The 20,772-nt window shown below is 39.6% G+C and overlaps 1 protein-coding gene across 2 annotated transcripts in view; it reads left to right on the top strand.

Annotated features, from left to right (window-relative positions):
- LOC109634631 (cGMP-dependent 3',5'-cyclic phosphodiesterase) overlaps positions 1–19,802 on the top strand; it is a 143,313-nt gene extending 123,511 nt beyond the window's left edge. For both annotated transcript variants that reach the window (XM_069534147.1, XM_020095292.2), the window contains exons 11-31: positions 234–275; positions 864–932; positions 1,476–1,606; positions 4,224–4,335; positions 4,451–4,490; positions 4,997–5,060; positions 5,275–5,356; positions 6,136–6,310; positions 7,476–7,588; positions 9,849–9,926; positions 10,032–10,154; positions 10,251–10,321; positions 10,776–10,898; positions 10,990–11,077; positions 11,862–11,909; positions 12,270–12,344; positions 12,476–12,575; positions 13,518–13,630; positions 14,661–14,699; positions 14,820–14,926; positions 16,005–19,802. In XM_069534147.1, coding sequence (XP_069390248.1) covers positions 234–275; positions 864–932; positions 1,476–1,606; positions 4,224–4,335; positions 4,451–4,490; positions 4,997–5,060; positions 5,275–5,356; positions 6,136–6,310; positions 7,476–7,588; positions 9,849–9,926; positions 10,032–10,154; positions 10,251–10,321; positions 10,776–10,898; positions 10,990–11,077; positions 11,862–11,909; positions 12,270–12,344; positions 12,476–12,575; positions 13,518–13,630; positions 14,661–14,699; positions 14,820–14,926; positions 16,005–16,239 — 2,028 coding nt within the window. In that variant the 3' untranslated portion in view covers positions 16,240–19,802. The remainder of the gene's footprint in view (positions 1–233; positions 276–863; positions 933–1,475; positions 1,607–4,223; positions 4,336–4,450; positions 4,491–4,996; positions 5,061–5,274; positions 5,357–6,135; positions 6,311–7,475; positions 7,589–9,848; positions 9,927–10,031; positions 10,155–10,250; positions 10,322–10,775; positions 10,899–10,989; positions 11,078–11,861; positions 11,910–12,269; positions 12,345–12,475; positions 12,576–13,517; positions 13,631–14,660; positions 14,700–14,819; positions 14,927–16,004) is intronic.
- Positions 19,803–20,772: the final 970 nt, after the last annotated feature.

Here is a 20,772-nt window from a genome sequence, read left to right as displayed (position 1 = left end):
TGTTTTTTTTTTTCAAGAAAATTGCATCAGGCACATCAACAGGCTTTTGATTGCAATGGGACAGAGATTTGGTGGCTACAAGTTAGACTGGTCCCCTGTGCATGACTCATATGTCAGTTTGGGGTCTCAACCAGGATAGAAACTCACACACATTAACAGTGACTCATTCACCAAAGTGTATTTGGACATTAACATTTGAATAAACAATAACCTTTGACCTTTGTGACCTGTAGGTGGTTGGAGACAAAGTCCTGGAAGAGGAGATCAGCTTCCCGGTGAGGTCAAAAAACATCATCATTACCAGTATAAAATATACAGATGAGTTTATTTTGTCATTATATTTAGTTGCCATTTGTCCTCTTTATTTATTATAGGCATTGAAACCCATCTCGTAAGTTTCTTTGACTGACATGATTAAATAAACCTCCCAATTTAAATCTTTTAGAATCCCTGGCAGTGGTTGTAATTAAGAAATTTGGCCAAGAATAGTATTTGTTTCCTCTGGGTTGCTCTCACTCTCCTGTCCCTGGTTGAGCTGCAGACATCTTATTTTTAGCAGGCTTTCCATTATGGAGTGAATAGACTGTGTACTCCAGCATAAATGATCTGTGAAATCTTGATAATAGTTGGTGTAGAGAGATATTAGGACACAAAAAAATGCACCCTGGATAGACCATTTGCACTGATTTAACAAGGGAGCTAATAGGCTTCTCGCTGAATAAACAAGCTTTATCTATATATTTTGCTTCTGTAAAATGCACCAGTTTCTCCATTTCTCTTGTTCTCTCTGCCTCTCACCCTCATTACACTCATTTTCAATCACCCCGTCTTTATCTCTCTCTCCTTTTCTCTTGTCTATTCAGCTGATGTTTGGACGTTTCGGTCAGGTTGTTGAAAAGAAGAAGTCAATTACGCTTCAGGACATCAGTGCAGTAAGAACACATCTGTCTGTCTAACCTACCTACCTACCACCCAAAGACCTACTTACCAACCTACCTACCTAGCAACTAAACACCTGCCTACTAACCTACCTACCTACCAACCGACTACCCTACCTACCTGCCAACCAAACAACTATCTACCTTCCTACCTACTTACCTACCTACTGACCAAATAACAACCTGCCTACCTGCATATCTACCTACTAATCAAACAACTACCTACCCACCTACGTGTCTACCTACCTACTTACTTACCTACCTACTTACCAACCTACTGACCAAAATAACTACCTGCCTACCAGCCTATCTACATACTAACCAAACAACTACCTACCTACCTTCCTACCTATACTTACCAACCAACCTACCTGCCTACCTACCTACCTACCTACCTACCTAACTACCAACCAACCAACCAAATTACCAACTACCTTAATAAGTACCTACCAACCAACCAACTAAATAACCTCATTATCTATACTTACCTACCTACCTATCTATCTGATCATATCTTTTTGTCTGTCTTTCTCTCAGGAGGAGCGTCGGCAGCTGTCCAGTATGTTAGGCTGTGAGATCTCCTCCATGCTGTGTGTTCCAGTGGTCAGCAGGGCCACTGGTCAGGTGGTGGCATTGGCATGCACCTTCAACAAGCAGGGTGGCCAGAGGTATGTATGTAAAAGACTGTGTTCATTCTATAAGCTTTCATTAGCCTTCTTTCCTTTTTTTGGTTACATGCTGTGTTTCCCCTATAGCATTTCATGCAGATTTCAAGAGACACTCAGTGAAATCCTGTTTTTAACCTCAGAGCTGTTCACAAATCACTGTAACTCAGTCACTAATGGCTTATTGCTAAACCTTTTTTAAAATGCTGGAATGTCAGTCTGAAGATGATTTGGCTTTTCCTAAATCCTGAAGCACTTACTTATGGAAGATACAAAGATTCATGTGACAGCGGATCACAACGTCTTGATGGGTAGCCATAGGGTTTGTAGCAGTGGAGAGTGTGCTCCTGCTGTTTCCACAGAAATCTGCCACGAACATGCCGAAGGTGCTGCATGGCCCTGTCAACAGATACAGTCATGTTGGAGCCAAATCACCCAGGCTGTGTGTGTGTGTGACCATGCAGATGGCTATGTGATGATCTAGAGTCAGGTCATGAGTCCAACAGTAGCCGGTGATGAGGCTGCCTGATTTGGCACCATGCCTTGGCATTTATATATGTGTGTGAGGACCAGTTTAAGTTGTAAAGACCTAATGAGACATTTTGGCTCATCCTCACTTTTTCAAAGGGCTGTCTGAGCATTTTAGGGTTAGTCTTAGGTTAAAAAGTTATGGGTAAGATTAGGGGCAACGGAATGCACTAATGCCAAAGAGTGTCGTGCACAAAGTCAGGACCAGTAGACCTCATAGGGATCAAAGCTTGGTCCTAATGAAGAAAAATGTAATTTCTGAGCTATTGGTTAAGGTTATTGGTACGATGTGAATAGTGGTTAGGTTAAGTTTAGTTTGGCATGAATATGGTGAAGGATAGTAGTGTGTACTTGGTGCCAGGAGCTATATGCTATCTCCTCTCTACAGAAGTCTATAAAACACACCCCAGCTGTGTGTGTGTGTTTGTGTGTGTGTGTGTGTGTCTTTTTTAAAGATAAAATTTGGACTTGTGTGTTATTTATATATTATATCAACACGTGCTCTGCTGACATTCTTATTTTAAACGTTTTTAAAATTCCTCTATCTCCCTCCTCGTATAGCAACATGTATGTCTCTAGTTATGGTAAAGAGCTGGTATGTTAGTGTATCTTATCCTATTTTTAAACACATTTCACACACACAACCCCTCTCCACTGCATGCCCTTCCTCTCCTCTCTGAAGACGACATAGATGACAAGGGATCATGTCCTATAATTTCCCACTGCGCCAGTGGCACTGATGAGAGAGCTGGCTTCTCATTTCCATAGTAACAACAGCAGGATTATGTTTGCAACTGTGCATAAAACATGATAAATACATCCTGTCCTTCGAGCTCAGCCATGCAGACTTTGGTAGAGACATCCTGTACATCTTATCGATGCATCCTATTCCTCGTACAGATTGCATATTCGAGGACACAGGTGCATGACAATATATTCTGACACCAGTAGCATGTCCATAACTCAGTTTGGGTGCCAGCAGATGTGAACGCTACACGCCCATCATCACTGACATAACTGAATCTTGTTTTACGCACAGAGCAGGTGGAAAATGTGTGATGATTGTATAAAAACCTGCATTCTAAGCTGCAGAATAAAAAGTTTATATGTTCCAAACATTCTGCAGCCCTGCCTGCCTCAAACAGGGTACACACTTTCTCTCACAGGCATTTTCTCTAATACATGTTTCTTCGTGTAAAGTTTTGAGTGCTTCAGGTCATAGGGGGTTATGTTTTTGATCTAGACAATCTTCTTTTGTGAAACCAAAAAACACCCTGGTACCACAGAAAAAGAATCAACACTCTGACTTACGACACTGAAGACTATTTCTCTGTTTAACTCAGGCATTAATGATCTGCACCACTTACGGGGCCTTACTTCTCCTTTGAACTGAGCCTCCCAGGCCTTTTTCTAGACAAGGTACAAATCCTGCCTCCTGCGCTGGGATTCCTGGGAGTCTGTGAGCTGAGGGCCTGACATCAACACAGTAATATGCCACTGCCCTCTATAGGCAAGGAGAGGGAATAGCAGGCACTTATCACTGGTCACTGCAGATAATTTCCTTCATCTGTCTACGTCTGTCTGCTTAATACTGTCAACTTCACACATCATTTCATTTTAAAGGAGAGAGACAGCTCCATTCACAACCTGCAGGAAACCAGAGTTTGGCTGACAATTTCAATGAATGAATTTTCTTTCTGTGTTTTTAGTTTCTGTTTAATCTATGCATCAGTGGTTAAAGTATTGAGCTCTTTACGCCTAAAACCACTAACTTACTGCCCTGAATCTAAAGACATTCAGTTTACAATGCGAGATAAAAAGAAGCAGCAAATCCTCCTTATTAAGGAGCTGGAACATGAGAATGATTGTGTTGATTAAAATACATTGTAGCTCCACTTTCCTAAACGTTTTAGAAATGCATTAATAAAGGAAAATGGCACAAATATATGTATAATGCGATATGATGTTTGGTAATCAGAGGACTATTAGCCTTGTCTTAAATCAGATTCACCCTTTGACATTGTGTCTCCCTGTGTGTGTGTGTGTGTGTGTGTGTGTGTGTGTGTGTGTGTGTGTGTGTGTGTGTGCGCAGACACACAGAGGCAGATGAGCATGCCATCCAGCACTGTTTCTGCTACACTTCAACAGTTCTCACTTCAACTTTGGCCTTTCAGAAAGAACAGAAACTCAAAGTGGAGTGTCAGGTACTGTACATGCTCCCTCACACACACACACACACACACACACTATATACATACATGAATATGCACCTGAATCTTTCTTTTTAAGAGCTTTTCCCCCCTCTGTTTTTGGACATAGGCACTCCTACAAGTGGCCAAGAATCTCTTCACACACTTGGGTAGGTTTTTCGCACCTCCCTCTCTGTCTCTCCATCTTTCCTTCACCCTCTTGGTCACTGTGGAAGGAAGAACGCTGGATGATTTGCGTTAATGGACAATATTTAAGTGATCACCTAATGAAATGAATGGCGCTCTTAATTGAATGAGATATTACCGACACTAAAGGTGATTACACCCAGGATCATAACCGTAAAATCAAAAGGGCATTAAAGATGATGGCTCCACCTCTCTCTGTCCTGTAATTACATTGAGGCATTTAGATTCTTATCTAACTGTACACGCCAACAGCAGAGTAAGTCACCGATGATTCCTCATGATCGCTGCTGCTAAAAATGTATCCACCGGTAGATTACAAAAGCTCTTATCGGCTCGTACAGCTGATTAACCGATACTCGCGGTGTAATCTCTGTTTGTGTTTGTCTGATCCTTGCTGTATTCTTTTCATTTCCTCACTCACCCATCTCTGTCTTTCTCTCTCCCTCTCTCCTTCTCTCTATTTTTTCAGATGATGTATCAGTGCTGTTACAGGAAATTATAGTGGAGGCCAGGAACCTAAGTGATGCAGAGATGTAAGCCGCCTGATTCATCTTCAAAGGGACATTTCAGTGTGTGTGTGTGGAGTGTGCATGTCTTTATCTCCATTTGCAAAGGCTATCTTGGCAATTTGTTTTTAACCGACTTGCCTCCTTTAATAAAAGTTATAAAAAGATGTGGAATGAGATAAACCTCTCTCTGCTCTGCTCTCCATCACCACTCTAACTCTGTCACTCTCCGCTCCCTCAGCTGCTCCGTGTTCCTGCTGGATCGAGTCAGTCATGAGCTGGTGGCAAAGGTGTTTGACGGAGGTGTGGTTAGTGATGAAGAGGTACGACATGCTGCTTTTCTCTCTATATTATAGTGGATCATGTATATTTCATGATGCAGAGCAGGTAATGGAACTGACAGAGAGTAGGGGTAGTGGGAGGAATGACATGCCGCAAAGTTGCCTATCCAGACTCAAACACATTACAATTGCACTGTCAGTAACTGAAACCTTTAAGGCACCAGGCCAGCCTCTGGTTGTGGACAATTACTTTTCTCCTCTCTGTCTCTCGTGTCAACCATCATATCAATCAAAAATGGCAAAAAAGAAACGGATGAAAGTCATCAATGTCTCGTTATGAAATAATTAACTGTGTGTGTGCTAACATACACAGTGTATGATAAAAAAGATACAGTGTCATAAAATGGTAAATTAACAGGAATATTAGATGTAAGAACAGTGTTTTTCGTCTAACAGCCATGATTTCACACCTCTAATTAAATGATTTAATTGTGTTGTGGTTTGAGCTCAGTGGGTAGACAGTTCCAAAGTGTTGCTCCTTAAACAGAAAATACAGATTATCCAAATGTGTTTTCACATTTCGATGGGAAAGTTCCCATTTTTTGCAGAGCTCCACTCTGTTGGAGTGTTGGTTTCTTGCTACAAACTCAGTAAGCAGTAATGGAGCATGGCCATGCAAGCATTTGAAGATTAGCTTTAGGTTGGAGTAGCTTATGAAGCTTTCAAAGTTGAACATGTTGTGTGTGTGCCTGTGTGTGTGTGTGTGTGTGTGTGTGTGTGTGTGTGTGTGTGTGTGTGTGTGTGTGTGTGTGCGAGTGCAGAAGGAGTTTCGTATCCCAGCAGATCAGGGTATCGCGGGCCACGTGGCGACCACTGGTCAGATCCTGAACATTAAGGACGCCTACTCCCACCCTCTCTTCTACCGAGGTGTGGATGACAGCACCGGCTTCAAGACTCGCAACATCCTCTGTTTCCCCATCAAAGATGAGAACAACGGTAACAATAAGTTCAACACACACACACATACACACACACCATGTCGTTTAAGCATTTTTTTATGCAAAATAAAAATCAATATGCTGTATATCGTGACAACTTAGAGGAATTTAAAGATCTGTCCAGGAGACTGAAAAACGAAGGCAACACATACAGTGTATATAAAGATTGTGGTACATTTATGTCTTGGTTTATAAATGATAATTCTTGTGGTTTTGTTATTGAATGTAATCATTATACAAAAATGCATTGCAAATGCAAATCAATTATTTGGTCTTTATAAAACAAAGACTGTATGTATAGATGGACGACTCATATAGACGATGACTGCTCCTCAAAAATGAAGCCAAAGCTCTTGATCGCCCTCTGTTGGCTGCTATAGTATAGGTCATAAGACCCACCTGCCCCATGTTAGCGCAGGGGATATGGACCAAAGTAAAGAGTTAAAACGTAGAACACTGTAATTTTAGGTGAAACATTATGATTGACAGCTGAAACTGACTCATGATCATGATTGGTAAAATCACCCAGCAGCACCTCGCCACCTCCCCCAATCACTACTGCAGAGACTTCAGTTGACATCCTCAGCGCAAGATGGCAACATTCATATGTCTGGGATATTTTGCCTTCATTTCTGGATCCTGGGAGAAAGTGAAGACACATCGTCCATCTTTATAAACCGTCTATTGTTGAACTCTCCTGTACATATCAATTCCCCCTGTTCTCCTCAAAAATCTCAGCTACATTTTCTTAGAGTAGCACAAAGACTTGTTACATCATCTCAAATATTGGTGATGTGGATGTGTTCTATACTTAAAAATGACAGAAAACTGGCTCCTCAAACTTTACTGTATCTTCTGTGTGTGTTTTGTCTCCTTGTAGAAATCTGTGAAGCTCAGAATAAGAGTTAAAAATTACCCTTTCTTCTTTTTATGTGTAATTAGGTTCAGCTCCAGTGTGAAATTAATTTGGGTCAGCAGACCTATTTGATTCAGCATCTGTTCTCCACCTCGGACTGTTGCGTTCTGGGCCTCATTTTCTCGTCCTTGACTTTCATCTCCTCATTTTTCCTCATTATCGACTTTCTCTCCCTCGCACTCCTTTTCCTCTCTCCTTCCCTTTACTTATGTCCCACTTGACTTTCTTTAAATCCTTGTTCCTGCAGAGGTGATCGGTGTGGCTGAGCTGGTGAATAAAATGAACGGGCCGTGGTTCAACCGCTTCGATGAGGATCTGGCCACGGCGTTCTCCATCTACTGTGGAATCAGCATCGCTCATGTAAGTCTTGACTCTATATCCAGTCGGTGATTTTTTGAGGCACAGGGTAAATACTAACCATAGTGGTCAAAAATAACCGGAGGACAGTGATCTCTCTCTCTCTCTCTCTCTCTCTCTCTCTCTCTCTCTTGTTATCTCTTGTTCTCTCTCTCAAATTATTTTGCACACCAGTGGTCATTGTGTCAGATTTATATCTAAAAAAATCCAGGGGGTCTTGTAAGTGAAGATGGACAGGCTTTAAATTTTCAACACACTCCATTAGTCCACTTGTTGATTAGAGTTTGATTTTATATAAAGAAGGAAATATGCCAAACTATATTACACATAAAACAAATAAACACCGCTATTACTGGAGAAACATTATCAGTTACAAATTAAACTTCTCACTTTGCCTTTATTACTCTCTCATTATCTCTTCCAGCTGCAGCAGTGAATAAGTGTGACACATTAAAAAGGGAATAAAAGCCGTTTCTCTGCAGCTGCACATTCATCTTCATACACACTGACTCATTTTAAACAGTCCTAAGTCATTAAGTCAACTTGATTTTAAACACGGCTCACAGAAGGAATATGATGTACAGTATAATAAAGTCATCCTCCATACAGCTTCATAGTCATCAACTAAATTTAGCTGCACAGAGACGAAGAACCAAAAGCACTTGCAGTGCATTCATCATTAGGGAGGCTCTTACTCCTTAGAACAATGTGGTAGGTCTGTAAGTGCTGTTAGAGGGATCAGGTCTGTCTACGTGTTCAGTTCATCCATCCATTATTTATACTGCTTATACTTTGAGGGGGGACTCGCAGGTGGGCAAGAGGCCGGTTGAAGCCTGGACAGGTCTCCATGCAACTACAAACTCAAAGAACAACTCGAGAACAAACCGGGATTTGGACCAGGAACCTTCTTGCTGTGTTCAGAGGGAGCAAAATGCTCAGACAAGGCAGAGTCGAGCAAAATCTCCAGCAAAGTTTAGAGAGATTGGATCTGTGATGGGACTGAGGTTATAGACAGAGAACAACTGCAAGTCGCTGTAGAGCAGTTTTTATGCCTCAGTGCCGACAAGAACATTATGTTTTAGACTTGCGCATCTGTCCATCTCATTCTTGTGAACACATTATCTCAAGAACGTCTTAAGATAATGTCTTCAAATTTGGCACAAATGTTAAGTTGGACTCATGGATGAACACGATATTTCAAGAACATTTTTAGGGAATTTCCTCAAATTTGGTACAAACCTTCACTCTGACTTAAAAATGAACTGATAACATATTGGTGGTTGAAGGTCAAAGGTCAAGGTCAAGATGACCTCCGGTTCATGTGAATGTGATATATCATAGGGAATTTCATCTGGCACAAATATTCACTTGGACTCGAAGATGACCTGACACCGACCATCACAGATTCATATGGTGACCTCATATGAGTGGGAAAAACGTATGTTGCCTGAAACTGCAGTGGTTGACAGAGGCACACAACCACAGCTTGGTAATTCTAGTTTCAAAATGCAATTATAAATCGTTTTAATCATTTACAAGACCAAAGTGAAAACATTGATTGAAATGGATTTACGATGCAGTGATTTCTCTGGTCTCTAACAGTACCCTCAGACACCACAATTCAGGAGGATTTTTAATAAAAAAAATGAAAAAGGAATGAAGATACTTTGTTTTAACTGTTTATCTTACACAGCTGAGATGATATTTTATTCAGCGTGTCCAATTCACCTTCAAATTAAATAGCTCCTTTATCTTCTGACCTTTGAATAACTGCAGGTACTCGATTGATTATCCACAAAACTATAAAGATATTTGATTGGGGAAATAATTGGTTTCTTGGCAGCTCATTAATTATTGACCCAATGTATTATTTATCAATGCTTGCTCTGTATCGTGGTACAGTGTGATGTGGGCTGTAAGAAGCACTTCTCATGGACTGAACTGTAAGCAGTGTTCACTTCGACTTTTAATGTTTTATACACAAGACAAAGCTTTGAGAGTGGCAAAATTAAAACATACTGGTTAATCATAAATCTCTTGTTTACCATTTGAAGGTGAACACACAGACACACAATAGTTTTTGCAAATTTCAAATTAAAGAAAAACAAGAAGAGAGGAAAATACATTTTTAGACTATTTTCATTCCTCTTCTTCCTTCTGCTGCTGTAACCAATCCGTACATCTTTCTGTGTTGTATCCAACTATATGTGACAATTATAGTCAAACTGTTGATTTTGCTATAATGTGGTGTTTGTTTCTCTAGTCTCTGCTGTACAAGAGGGTCGGTGAAGCACAGTTCAGGTCCCACCTGGCTAATGAAATGATGATGTACCACATGAAGGTAATATCCCCGTCACGCGTCTCACTCGCTCTTCCTCGCGGACACGGTCTATTTTCTGACACTGTCGTCATCATTTCAGTATGACTCAGTATGTGTACTTCACAGGTATCAGAGGAAGAAGTGACTAAGCTGCTGGTGATAGGGATCGAACCGGTGACAGAGATCCACCCATGCTTTGCTGAATTCACATACACGCCGCGCTCCCTGCCTGATGACACCACACCCATGGTAAGCGCTGGTCAAGAGGAGAAGGTGGAAGAAGAAAGACACAGTGTGGAGGACAGAGACAGGAAATGTAACTGACCTTGTTGTGTGTGTCTGCAGTGTGTCCTCAGCATGTTTGAAGACATGGGTTTCATCAACACGTACAAGATTGACAGGCACACGCTCGCAAGGTCTGAAAATCAATCACTACCAAATATATGAGCCTGTGTTTATGTGTGTATTCTCGGACTACGTATGCAGTATTTGTACAGTTTAGTTGCCATAACTTTTCTTAACTATGAGAATACTTTATTGTGAGTTTACCAGAAGTGCTCTGAGAAATTTGTGGGCTGAATTATTCATATTTTTCTTGACCTAAACCTCAACACCTTGGAAAGACTCATGAAAAACAGCTGCATAAAGACTATGTTGAAAAGATTATAGAAAAGTAAGAATATAAGTTGTATTCTTTTCCAATTTCTCACATTCTTTAAACTAGGTAATGGTTGGTTTGGGATGGGACATTTCCTGATGCTACTTCATAAGTCAGCAGTGCAACAAATTTAGTTGGAACAGTTAGAATAAAGTCATAATTCACATAATTCATATAAAGAGTCAGCCACTAAACTGCTCCCTTTTCGTCAGGTTTTGTCTGATGGTGAAGAGAGGCTACAGAGACCCTCCATATCACAACTGGATGCACGCCTTCTCTGTGTCACACTTCTGCTACCTGCTCTACAAAAACCTAGGGCTGTCCAACTACCTCGAGTGAGTGCAACACATTTCTTTAACAGTTAATAAATGTAACGTCAGCTTTGTTTATGTGACTAAAGTGGCCGATGTCCTCTTCCTTTTTCAGGGATATAGAGATTTTAGCTCTCTTTGTCTCCTGTATGTGCCATGACATGGACCACCGTGGTACCAACAATTCTTTCCAAGTCGCCTCGGTGAGAAAACGAATTATGTCTCTGTTTAATAGTGGGTGTGAGATGAAGCAGGAAATGATGTAAACATGATACAAGTTTAAACTAGAGTGGCACTAACAATACACTAGCTCCGCCCCCTGGTTCAGATCTGCAGTTCTTCCTTGACCCATCACATCCTTGTTTCATAGAAATCCATCATTTACTTTTGTGTATTCCTGCTTACTAACAGAAAGACGAAGCAGCGGTAGAAAAGGAAGAATATGGCATTGAATAAAAATGTATTTATTTTAACCAATATGCGTCAATATAAAAACTTTTACTTTACAGTTTTTTGTCATAAGGTTTGATGACAAGACCTTGGAATTTTTGGCATTTTTTGAAATATATATAAATGTACATATATGAACATCTATATCACTCTGGTTCTGCTACAAGTAGGCTTTTATATGTTCAGGATGAAGCATATGAATAAGAGCCAGGTTCTGGATGTGTTTCAGTGACATCACAGTTTAATTCAGAGTGTGAGGTTGTATCTCTTTGGCCCAGTGAGACACTAGATGTCATGGTGATTAGGAGCACGCCACTCTGTTCCACTCCGATCATGCAGAACCCTCCAGCAACCAACTGACACACTCACATTATTAACTATGCAACAACAGTCACTCATTGTTTTATCAGCTTCAACTCATATTCAAGCTGACATGGTTAGAGTCAGGGTATGTTACTGCAGGATGATTTGTTTTATCAGTACTATGTGGACACTAAAAGGATTGTGTTTCTTTTCTCTGTGTGTGTCTATTTTCAGCAATCTGTGCTGGCTGCGCTCTACAGCTCAGAGGGATCTGTGATGGAGGTAAAGTCATGGTTAAGTCGGAAGGATGTGGGAGAGCTGATAGAAAACTGTCAAAGTGTTTTCATCGTGTATTTGTGTCTGTGAAAATCTTTACTTCATACTTTTAGACTGTGATCCCTGTAGAATTTTACTTGCAGACTTAACTGTCTCGTTGGTTTTACTGGTTTGTTCCCTCATCATTAACAAACTTCACTCTAGGCGAGAACTGATACTGTGTTCTAATGCGACATCTAGTGGTCAAACTTGAATAATTTGCAGCAGCGAGAGGCATGTAAATTGACTTGCTTTTTTCATTACAACATGACTCAACATCACTTCAGAAGTAACCATTTTCCCATCATGCTTTATTCGCCATGACAGAGACATCACTTTGCCCAGGCCATCGCCATTCTGAACACTCACGGCTGCAACATCTTCGAAAAGTTCTCCAGGAAGGTAAGATATTAAGTTTGACAATTGCACATTACAAATGTCTCTCAGTCCTCTCTCTCGTTTAGATTCAATTTTCTGCTTTCACCTACAAGCACAAGTTATTTTTATGTTGTTGTTTTCTTCTTCTTTTTCAGGACTACCAGCGCATGCTTGATCTGATGAGGGACATCATTCTGGCGACAGACCTGGCTCACCACCTTCGCATTTTCAAGGACTTGCAGAAGATGGCTGATGGTACGCCACAGTAGTTCAGTATGCATAGTCACATCTCTACTTTTGCTTTTTGCTCACAGCAGTGAAGAGCAAATGCAGGCTTCGTTCAGATGCTTGGTCCAGAACGGTGACAATAAAGCAGTGTTTTCACTTTTCTTCGGATTAGAAAGGGCTGATGTGACAAGAGAAAGCATACAACAAACATTATATTTAAAAGATGTATTATAATATATATTAGAAGGTCACCATTTTCTTGATTTGTAAACACATGTACTGTCATTTACATCCATTCTTAAGCCAAGTAACCACTGATGATTGTACTTTGCAGTCTGGATCATTTCTTGGAACGACACAAAAGCCACATTCTGACTCCATACACCTTCATTACATGAGTCATTATGCAGAGATGTGAGGTGAAGCTCTCAGTATTCATCAGTGACATTCTTAAACATCCTCCACTTTTATTGGACTATTTACCCTTTTGAGCCGGCAGTTGCTTACTGCTCTCTTATGCAACGTAATTGGCTGCTGCCTCCAGTGGTCTGTTACGCATGATTGCAGCTAATTATAAGTTACCCTGAGTGGACGTCGCATCAGTAGAATCAATTCTGAGCCGTAAAAGAAATTCAAGGACATTAAAAACCTCACAGCACAGAGTGTGTAAGTGACAATCATCGACTGACATAGTCAAACTGAAGACAGGGTGGTAGTTTAAAATGTAAAGGTGGCATTTAAACAATGTCTTCCTGCTAAGTACACAAAATGTCCTAACGTTCCATTATGGCTATTGATCATCAATATCTATCAAGACATAGTCGTTGGGTGATTTGAGTACAGGACAATTACTATTAATCAGTTAAATATACAATTTTATTTTCCTCTCCTTCCTTCGTCTGATTTACTTCCAGCATGATCATGCAAATGCAGCATGAATAGAGCTGTGTGTGTGTGTGTGTGTTTCAGATGGATACAATCCCAAAAGCCAAACCCACCGCTCCATGCTGCTGTGCCTGTTGATGACGTCATGTGACCTGTCAGACCAAACCAAGGGCTGGAAAACCACACGAAAGATCGCTGTCAGTTGACGTCCATACACCTCTGTAGATTCTGCTTATTTTCAAGTGTAACCACAAACCACAAAGACTCATCATTTATAGCAAATAGACTAATCTATCACCATATTGGCAAACAGCAGCTTTACATCCAAGCAGTAACACAACAGGATATGAGTAAGCCCACAGTTATTTTGGTTGTACTAATATACTCTGTACACTTCCGAATGGCCTCATATCGGGTTCTGCACCTTTTGGGATATTCAATTCAGTAGAGATGAGTTGTCCATCTTTATTTACAGTCTAAGATATGGTACAAGATGCAGAAGTGTAGTTGTTGTATTTTTTGTTTTTGTGATTTCTGTAAGGACAATAAAGACATGACATGCCAAGCTGTGCAATAGAAAACAACATTTCAGTCTATATTCCATGACGCTCTCTTATGTGAAACTGCACTCCATTTAAGGATTATTTTTAATCTTGGTCTGCCCCCTTTTCCACTCCAAGCCCCTGACCCTTGTCCTAAATCCAACACCCAAATCTGCAAATACTTTACACCTGCAGCAAATGCCCTGTAATCCTTGCCCCCAAAATGGAAAATGCATTTCTGTGCAAATTATTCTGCAATGTCTGGTTTGTATTGGTCCCAATGGGGATTAATGAAAAACAGCAATTGCACAAAATATTGAATAGTTATAAATAGTAATGACATTTTGTCTGAGAGCACAGCTTGTCTGTGATTCAGCATAATCCAGTTACATTAATGTTTACAAATCTGACAAATTGTCTCCTAAAGCAATAACACCCAGATATATGCATGTACACCAGGTTTAAATTAGATATGGTTTTATTTATAATGTGTTGTTACAAAGGAGATTCATGCTCATCGTAAATTTGAAATTAAAATCTAAAAAGTAGTTTTTCATATCAGAGCTTATAAGGAAAAATAAACTGTAGACCCTTCATATTTGCTGTTTTATTCTGTCAGTCAGTTTTATGTGGAACTTAATCATTGTATGAACAATAAGAGTTGTCTGTTCCTCTGTGTCCACAGGAGCTGATTTATAAAGAGTTCTTCTCTCAAGGAGACCTGGTATGTGTCTGTGTATTCTACCTGTTAAATGACATGTGAAATTATTCAGTGGCCGCAGCGTGTGTCATTTTACACAATAGTGAGCTCATTACTCATGTCTGTGTGTGCGTGTGTATAAAGGAAAAAGCCATGGGGAACAGGCCCAGCGAGATGATGGACAGAGAAAAGGCGTACATCCCAGAACTACAGATCAGCTTCATGGAACATATCGCCATGCCCATCTACAAGTGCGTATATGAGAAACTAAAAACATGACATCCTTCCTACACTCATCACTTCAGTCATATAACACGTTCTCTTGGAGTAAAGGCAGACATGTGTCAATGTTTTTGATTGATGGAATGTTTTTGACTGTTTTGGTTCACTTCCCCCATCATCATCATCATCATCATCATCATCATCATCAAGTTGTTTCAAGCAGCTGTTTTTAGTAAAAAAGATTTAAGAACACATCGTAGACTCAGCACCAGCTGACAGACAGGCACAGTTAGCAACCTTCAAGCAAACACACTGGAGCATTTAGCAGCTTAACAGCCAGATATGTCCCTCAGGAGCTGGTGGAGAGGAAGACAGATATAACTAGAATGACACTCAGTAGAGCACATACCTCTGCCAAGGTTCAACAGTCCCCTTAAATTCAATCATCGCACACAGTCATAGATATACGTCCTCTAAATATTCCAGTTTTTTTTTCATTCATGAATTATTGCCTAGGAAATTGGTGAAAATGTCAAAAAGCCTCAATTTTACAATATTAAAGAAAGTGGAAAAAATTATTCCTGGATCCGTGCGAAAAATGTTAATTTTTGGCCCATGTCCCATCATTTCACCAAGTTTCGTGTAATCCTGCTGACAAACAAACAAACCAACAGACGGGGAAAAATATAACCTCCTTAACCAAGTTAAAAAGAATGAATATTTCACTTGTGTTCATTAGGCAAACACATTTTCCATGTCAACTTTACATGGTGATTATGTGTCAAAGTTGTGATTACAGCTTGTTCAACTGCCATCTAGTGGCCAAAAATACCACTATTAATGGTTTTTAATTCCACAAATAAATGCTGTGTAAAAAGAAGATTAATTGAATTGAAGAAGAAGAAGTTGAACAGTAGTTGAAAAGTAAACATGCAAGAATATAAAAAGATATTATAAAATATATATAAAAAGTATTTTATTCAATTATAATTCACACATTTTAATTTGGGAGTAATGCACAGTCGTCATTTGGAAGCCTCTTGTTATGAAGTCCTAAATAACAAGTGACTGCATGGTATCTTAAATGGCTGTCCTCTGTCCTCTCAGGTTGCTGTCTGAACTGCTTCCTGGGGCCACTGAGCTGTATGAGCGAGTGGCAGCAAATCGGGAGCAGTGGACCAAAGTGTCCCACAAGTTCACCATCCGTGGGTTGCCAAGCAACAACAGCCTAGACTTCCTGGACCAGGAGTACGAGCTGCTCCAGTCCCAGGGTGCTTTCGGGAGCGACGACCACTGCCTCAACGGTTGCCTTGACGACGCAGAGGGAGGAAGGGGCCAGTGATGACGGCGGGCTGCCGGCGGTTTCCTGGAGTTTTCTGCGGTCCAATAAGAGGCTGAGGATACCTTTTTAGCGACCTGAGAGGGAATGGGTCTCTCTGCTGTCAATCAGCCTTGATTAGCAGGCCAAGCAGAACGGACACGACAAAGCTTCAAACCAACTGAATCCGACGAGTGATTTGAAACGAGTGGATCCACCTGAGCCGACTCAGTGATTTAGATGCTACATGTTGCTTTTGTCTCCAGTTCAGGAAAGAAGATGGTGGTGACTTGATACTTTTCAGCAGCTAAACTGGAAAAATAAGTTCATACCACAAGATCGCACACACATTCTGATCCTGATTAAGATTGTAAAAACACACACACACACACACACACGCACACACACACACATGCACATCGTGTTTAGACACACAAAGACGGAGGAGACACAATTCATTGTTCTGGAAAAGGACTACGTCAACATGTAACAGTAAGATAAAGTGCTATACTTTCTGTAAAATGGTTCACAGTATCTTATATTGATTTCAAATGACTCAGCTTTGTTCACACACAAGCAGCTGCCAACGTCCCTCACCTGATGCTTATGAATGCATGCTGTATGGACACCTCACGTATTATTCCTTTAAACCTGCGTCAGTGTTGATTTCTCCATGGCTAAGAAATGAATGCAGTCCATTTTTTATACCATCAGAGCAGAGTTTTGTATTCAAAGTATATTTAATTAATCCATGATCGTCAAGTTGTACAAGGGAGATTTTGTCCATTTCCTCAGAAAAGATTTTAGCTCTCACGTGTTCCGATTCCTTTTTTAACCCTTTTTTTTGATCGCTCAAGGGACAATTCGACAATCACTGATCAATAACCGATCCCTGGCCATAGCAGCTCTATCCATGCATAAGACTTTAACTACATATGCCCTTTGCTTATTAATTTAGTATGCATTTACACCTCAAAACAAAGGCCACTTGGCCTTACACCCTAAATTTGTTTCTCTCATCATTTCCACTTCCTTGTAGTTTTTGTCACTTTCTTATATTTTTTAGTTGACAGATTTCCTAATTAAACAACTTGTGAGAGAGAGCAACTGAAGCCCTTTAAAAGATCCATCTCATCCATCTGTGTAAATGTGCCAGAGTAGAGCGTGTTCTCCGGAGTGTGTCATATATGGATCTGCCTTATTGCGCATCTTTGCTGCCTTTCTTAGAGCTTTTAATATATAAAAATTGAAATTTAAGCGTCTGTTTAGTATGTTTGTTGTATGTTTGTTATAGACATAGTTTAGGGTATCGGTGTGCGGACTGAATGATCGCCATTGCTCAGAAGATGTACATTTGTGAAATAACTGTGTGAAGACCTCAGATTTTATGTCATTTCACTTCTTTCTATTCTAAGTTATGTATACAGCCACTAGTGGATATTTGGCAGATACAACAACCTTTTTTCTCAGTTGTCAGTGCAGACATATTTGTTTTTTAAGAAGGAACTAGAGATGTAGCCGTCATAGAAATTACTCTTTCCTGAAAGCACCGACCGGTCGCTAATTGCTGCTGCACTCCAAAGGAAATGTTCGGAAACTTAAAGTTCTCAGATTGTGCCTCGTAGGAAACCTGACACTTTGGGCTGTGGGGGTTTTGTGTTACAATATGCCATATTCAGTTTTACCTCACAATGCTTTTAAATAGGAAATGCTGCAGAGTCAGGGAAAGATAAGAGTTACACAAAGAGAGATTTCTGTAATGGACGCCACTGTATGTAGGCAGTGTGTGGACAGGGTGACAGTTACTGAGCGAAAGAGTGGATGTGTGGGTGAGAAAATAAGCGAGAGAGAGAGAACTGGAGGCAGTTGGTTTAAGATCAGGAAAGAAGTGTTTAGTGTAACTACTCATTACAAAGCTTCTGTTGACAGAGATGAGGCAAACCTCAAGTGATCCACTAGAATTTCTTAAAATATCTCCCCTTTTATGCAGTCCCAGATTAATGCGAGTGAAGGTAGATGAAAGCAAAAATATTGCAATCATAGGATTTAAATATATAATTTTTCTTTGAGAGTGTCTCATGAGGATCCATTAGGGGGGAAGGTTAATTGGTGAGTAAAGTGGTTTGTGTGTTCTACCTACACTGGGAAATCCATTAGCAAGACTGGATGAAATCGTTTGATCTGCTGTGGTTTGAAACATGGACTGAATATTTTTACTATAAAGTTTTTAAAGGGCAGATTTGTTTGTAAAGCACAGTATTAGGGCCATGTTGAAGTGGAACAATTCAGAGATTTTGAGAATAAAGTCAGAATATTACAAGAATAAAGTTATTTAAAGAGAAAAAAGTCATAATATTACAAAAACAAACTTGTTATTTAATGAGAAAACATCATATTATGAGGATAAAGTCATAATTGAATAAAAAAAGTCGTGATATTACAACTTTATTCTTTATTCTTGGAACATTCTGACTTTATTCTTGTTATAGAACACCTTAATTTCACAATAAAAGGACTTAATTCTGTAAATCTAAGCTTTTCTTTCCTCTTTAAATGACCCTAATACATTGTATTCTCAAATATTTTCTCTCTCATGTGTGATTTTCCCATTTCTGTTCTTTTTAAACCACTGTTTCATATGTACCTGCCTTTTTCATGTGCAATATGAAGTATCTGCCTCTGTGATGTTGCATAGATTCCTATGTAAATACCTATGCCTCTTGTTAAATTATTACTTTAGGTCTGGTTCTCAAAATGCATTAAGGGTTAGATGATGATGTCTCCATTGAAAATGCTTCTATCGATGCTTTGAGTGTCCAGACCTGTGTCCGTTTTCTATACTGAGTGTGTATCTGTCCCTCCATGTTTGTTTTTGAAAGTCAGGGCTAAATGTGCCAAGCAAACATTTTCTACTTCCTGGCCAAGCTGCAACGGAAAAACAGACGCACACTAAATTAGATTATTTTTTTATTTTTAATGTTGGCGTGTTGACGAGGGCTATATCCATATAAAACTTTTCTGATTCATCATGACCAGGTCTGAAATATGCAGCTCATCCAGGAAGTACAAACTAAAATCTATTTCCCATCATCACAGAGCAGCAGGAATCAAACCTGTGATGTCACGTCATCGAAACGATCACCTGTGAAGTCATTGTTAAAAGTAGCAAACGTATATTTGCTGTAAATATCAAAGAGAAAATGTTACTTGATTGTCTTTCATTATTACGATGGGAAGTATTTCATTTCTGTAATGTATTTAAAGTGGTTGCATCCTGTTCTCTCTTTTATTTTTCATGCCATATTTGAACAAGCCCGAGCTTTAGACTTTTAGACAGAGGGGAGGAAAGAAAAATATATGTGTATTTAGGATATACAAATGATATTCTACCACGGATCCCAAACGTAATCTGACATGTATAAATAATGCTTATACTGAGAACTAAATGCAGTTGATTTGTTTGAGTTCTGAGTGCTGGTGGTCTTTTCTTGTTCAGGTCTAATGAACGAGGACATTTTCTGGCAAGAAGACAAATGATATTTTGATTTTTTTTCTTTTCTTTCTTGGAATAAATCTGGTGAAAGGCTTCTTGGTTGATGTCTCTAAAAAATTGCACAACACCACACAGTAGTTTTACCGTACTCTCTAATGTTGTGTTTGGATCCGGTGACATTAGGCCTCAGTGACACTGATCTGCTCATCACAGTGACCTGTTTGTTGAACCTGTCGACCTACACTGATACTGTATAATCATGGCCAGATTAACACACTGGGGGCTGTCGAAGGTGAAAATCTATTGCAGTCCACTTCTCAACAATCAGCAATTAAAATAAGACAAACTTTAGAAGAAGAAAAAAAAACTAAAATCTGAGATCCTGGATAAAATTTTGATTAAAGACATTCCAGTATGTAAAGTCACCGATGGATTCTATATGAAAGCACAATTTGAGAAAGGGGGACATTAGTTTTACAGCTTATAAATTTCAGCTGGGCCAGAGCCTCTGTGTAACTGTTAATATTTCACAGAGCTAATCTAATGACTGCAAAGAGATTAACAATGACCATAAATACACACAACAATCACAATCATTTTTGGCTCTTGGGCATCTATGTGTGGCAGGAAGGGGGACTTTTACCTGCTCTAGTCCACGGGCCCATTCTCTCATTATTAATTCATGATCAATTTACAATTTTTACTAGTAAACTCCATCAAGAATCTGTGTTCTTCTTCTACCTCTTCCATCACTGAAATAATACCAGAAACATATTTGGTCTTGATGAACTGAATGAAGCCTCTTTGATGAGAGATGAAACATCCTCAAGAAACACAAGTAAGTCCAGGTATCTATGTATCTATGTACAGGCTCTAAAATCAAAACTCTGCCTAATGGTTGTTATGAATACATAATAATGTTAGTAATGGAATGCATCAAAGATTTACTAATCTACTCTGCTTAGGTACAATTTTGAGGTACTTGTATTTAAATAGTTGAAAAAACATATAAAGAGGTTATAAAATATGATGTTGTATTCCAAATTAAAGAACTGTCCCTAATG

The sequence above is a fragment of the Paralichthys olivaceus genome, chromosome 11 (genome assembly GCF_024713975.1).
Source record: "Paralichthys olivaceus isolate ysfri-2021 chromosome 11, ASM2471397v2, whole genome shotgun sequence".
NCBI lineage: Eukaryota > Metazoa > Chordata > Actinopteri > Pleuronectiformes > Paralichthyidae > Paralichthys > Paralichthys olivaceus.
Note: the sequence above shows the minus strand (reverse complement) of the source record. Positions and strands in the feature narration are given on the sequence as shown.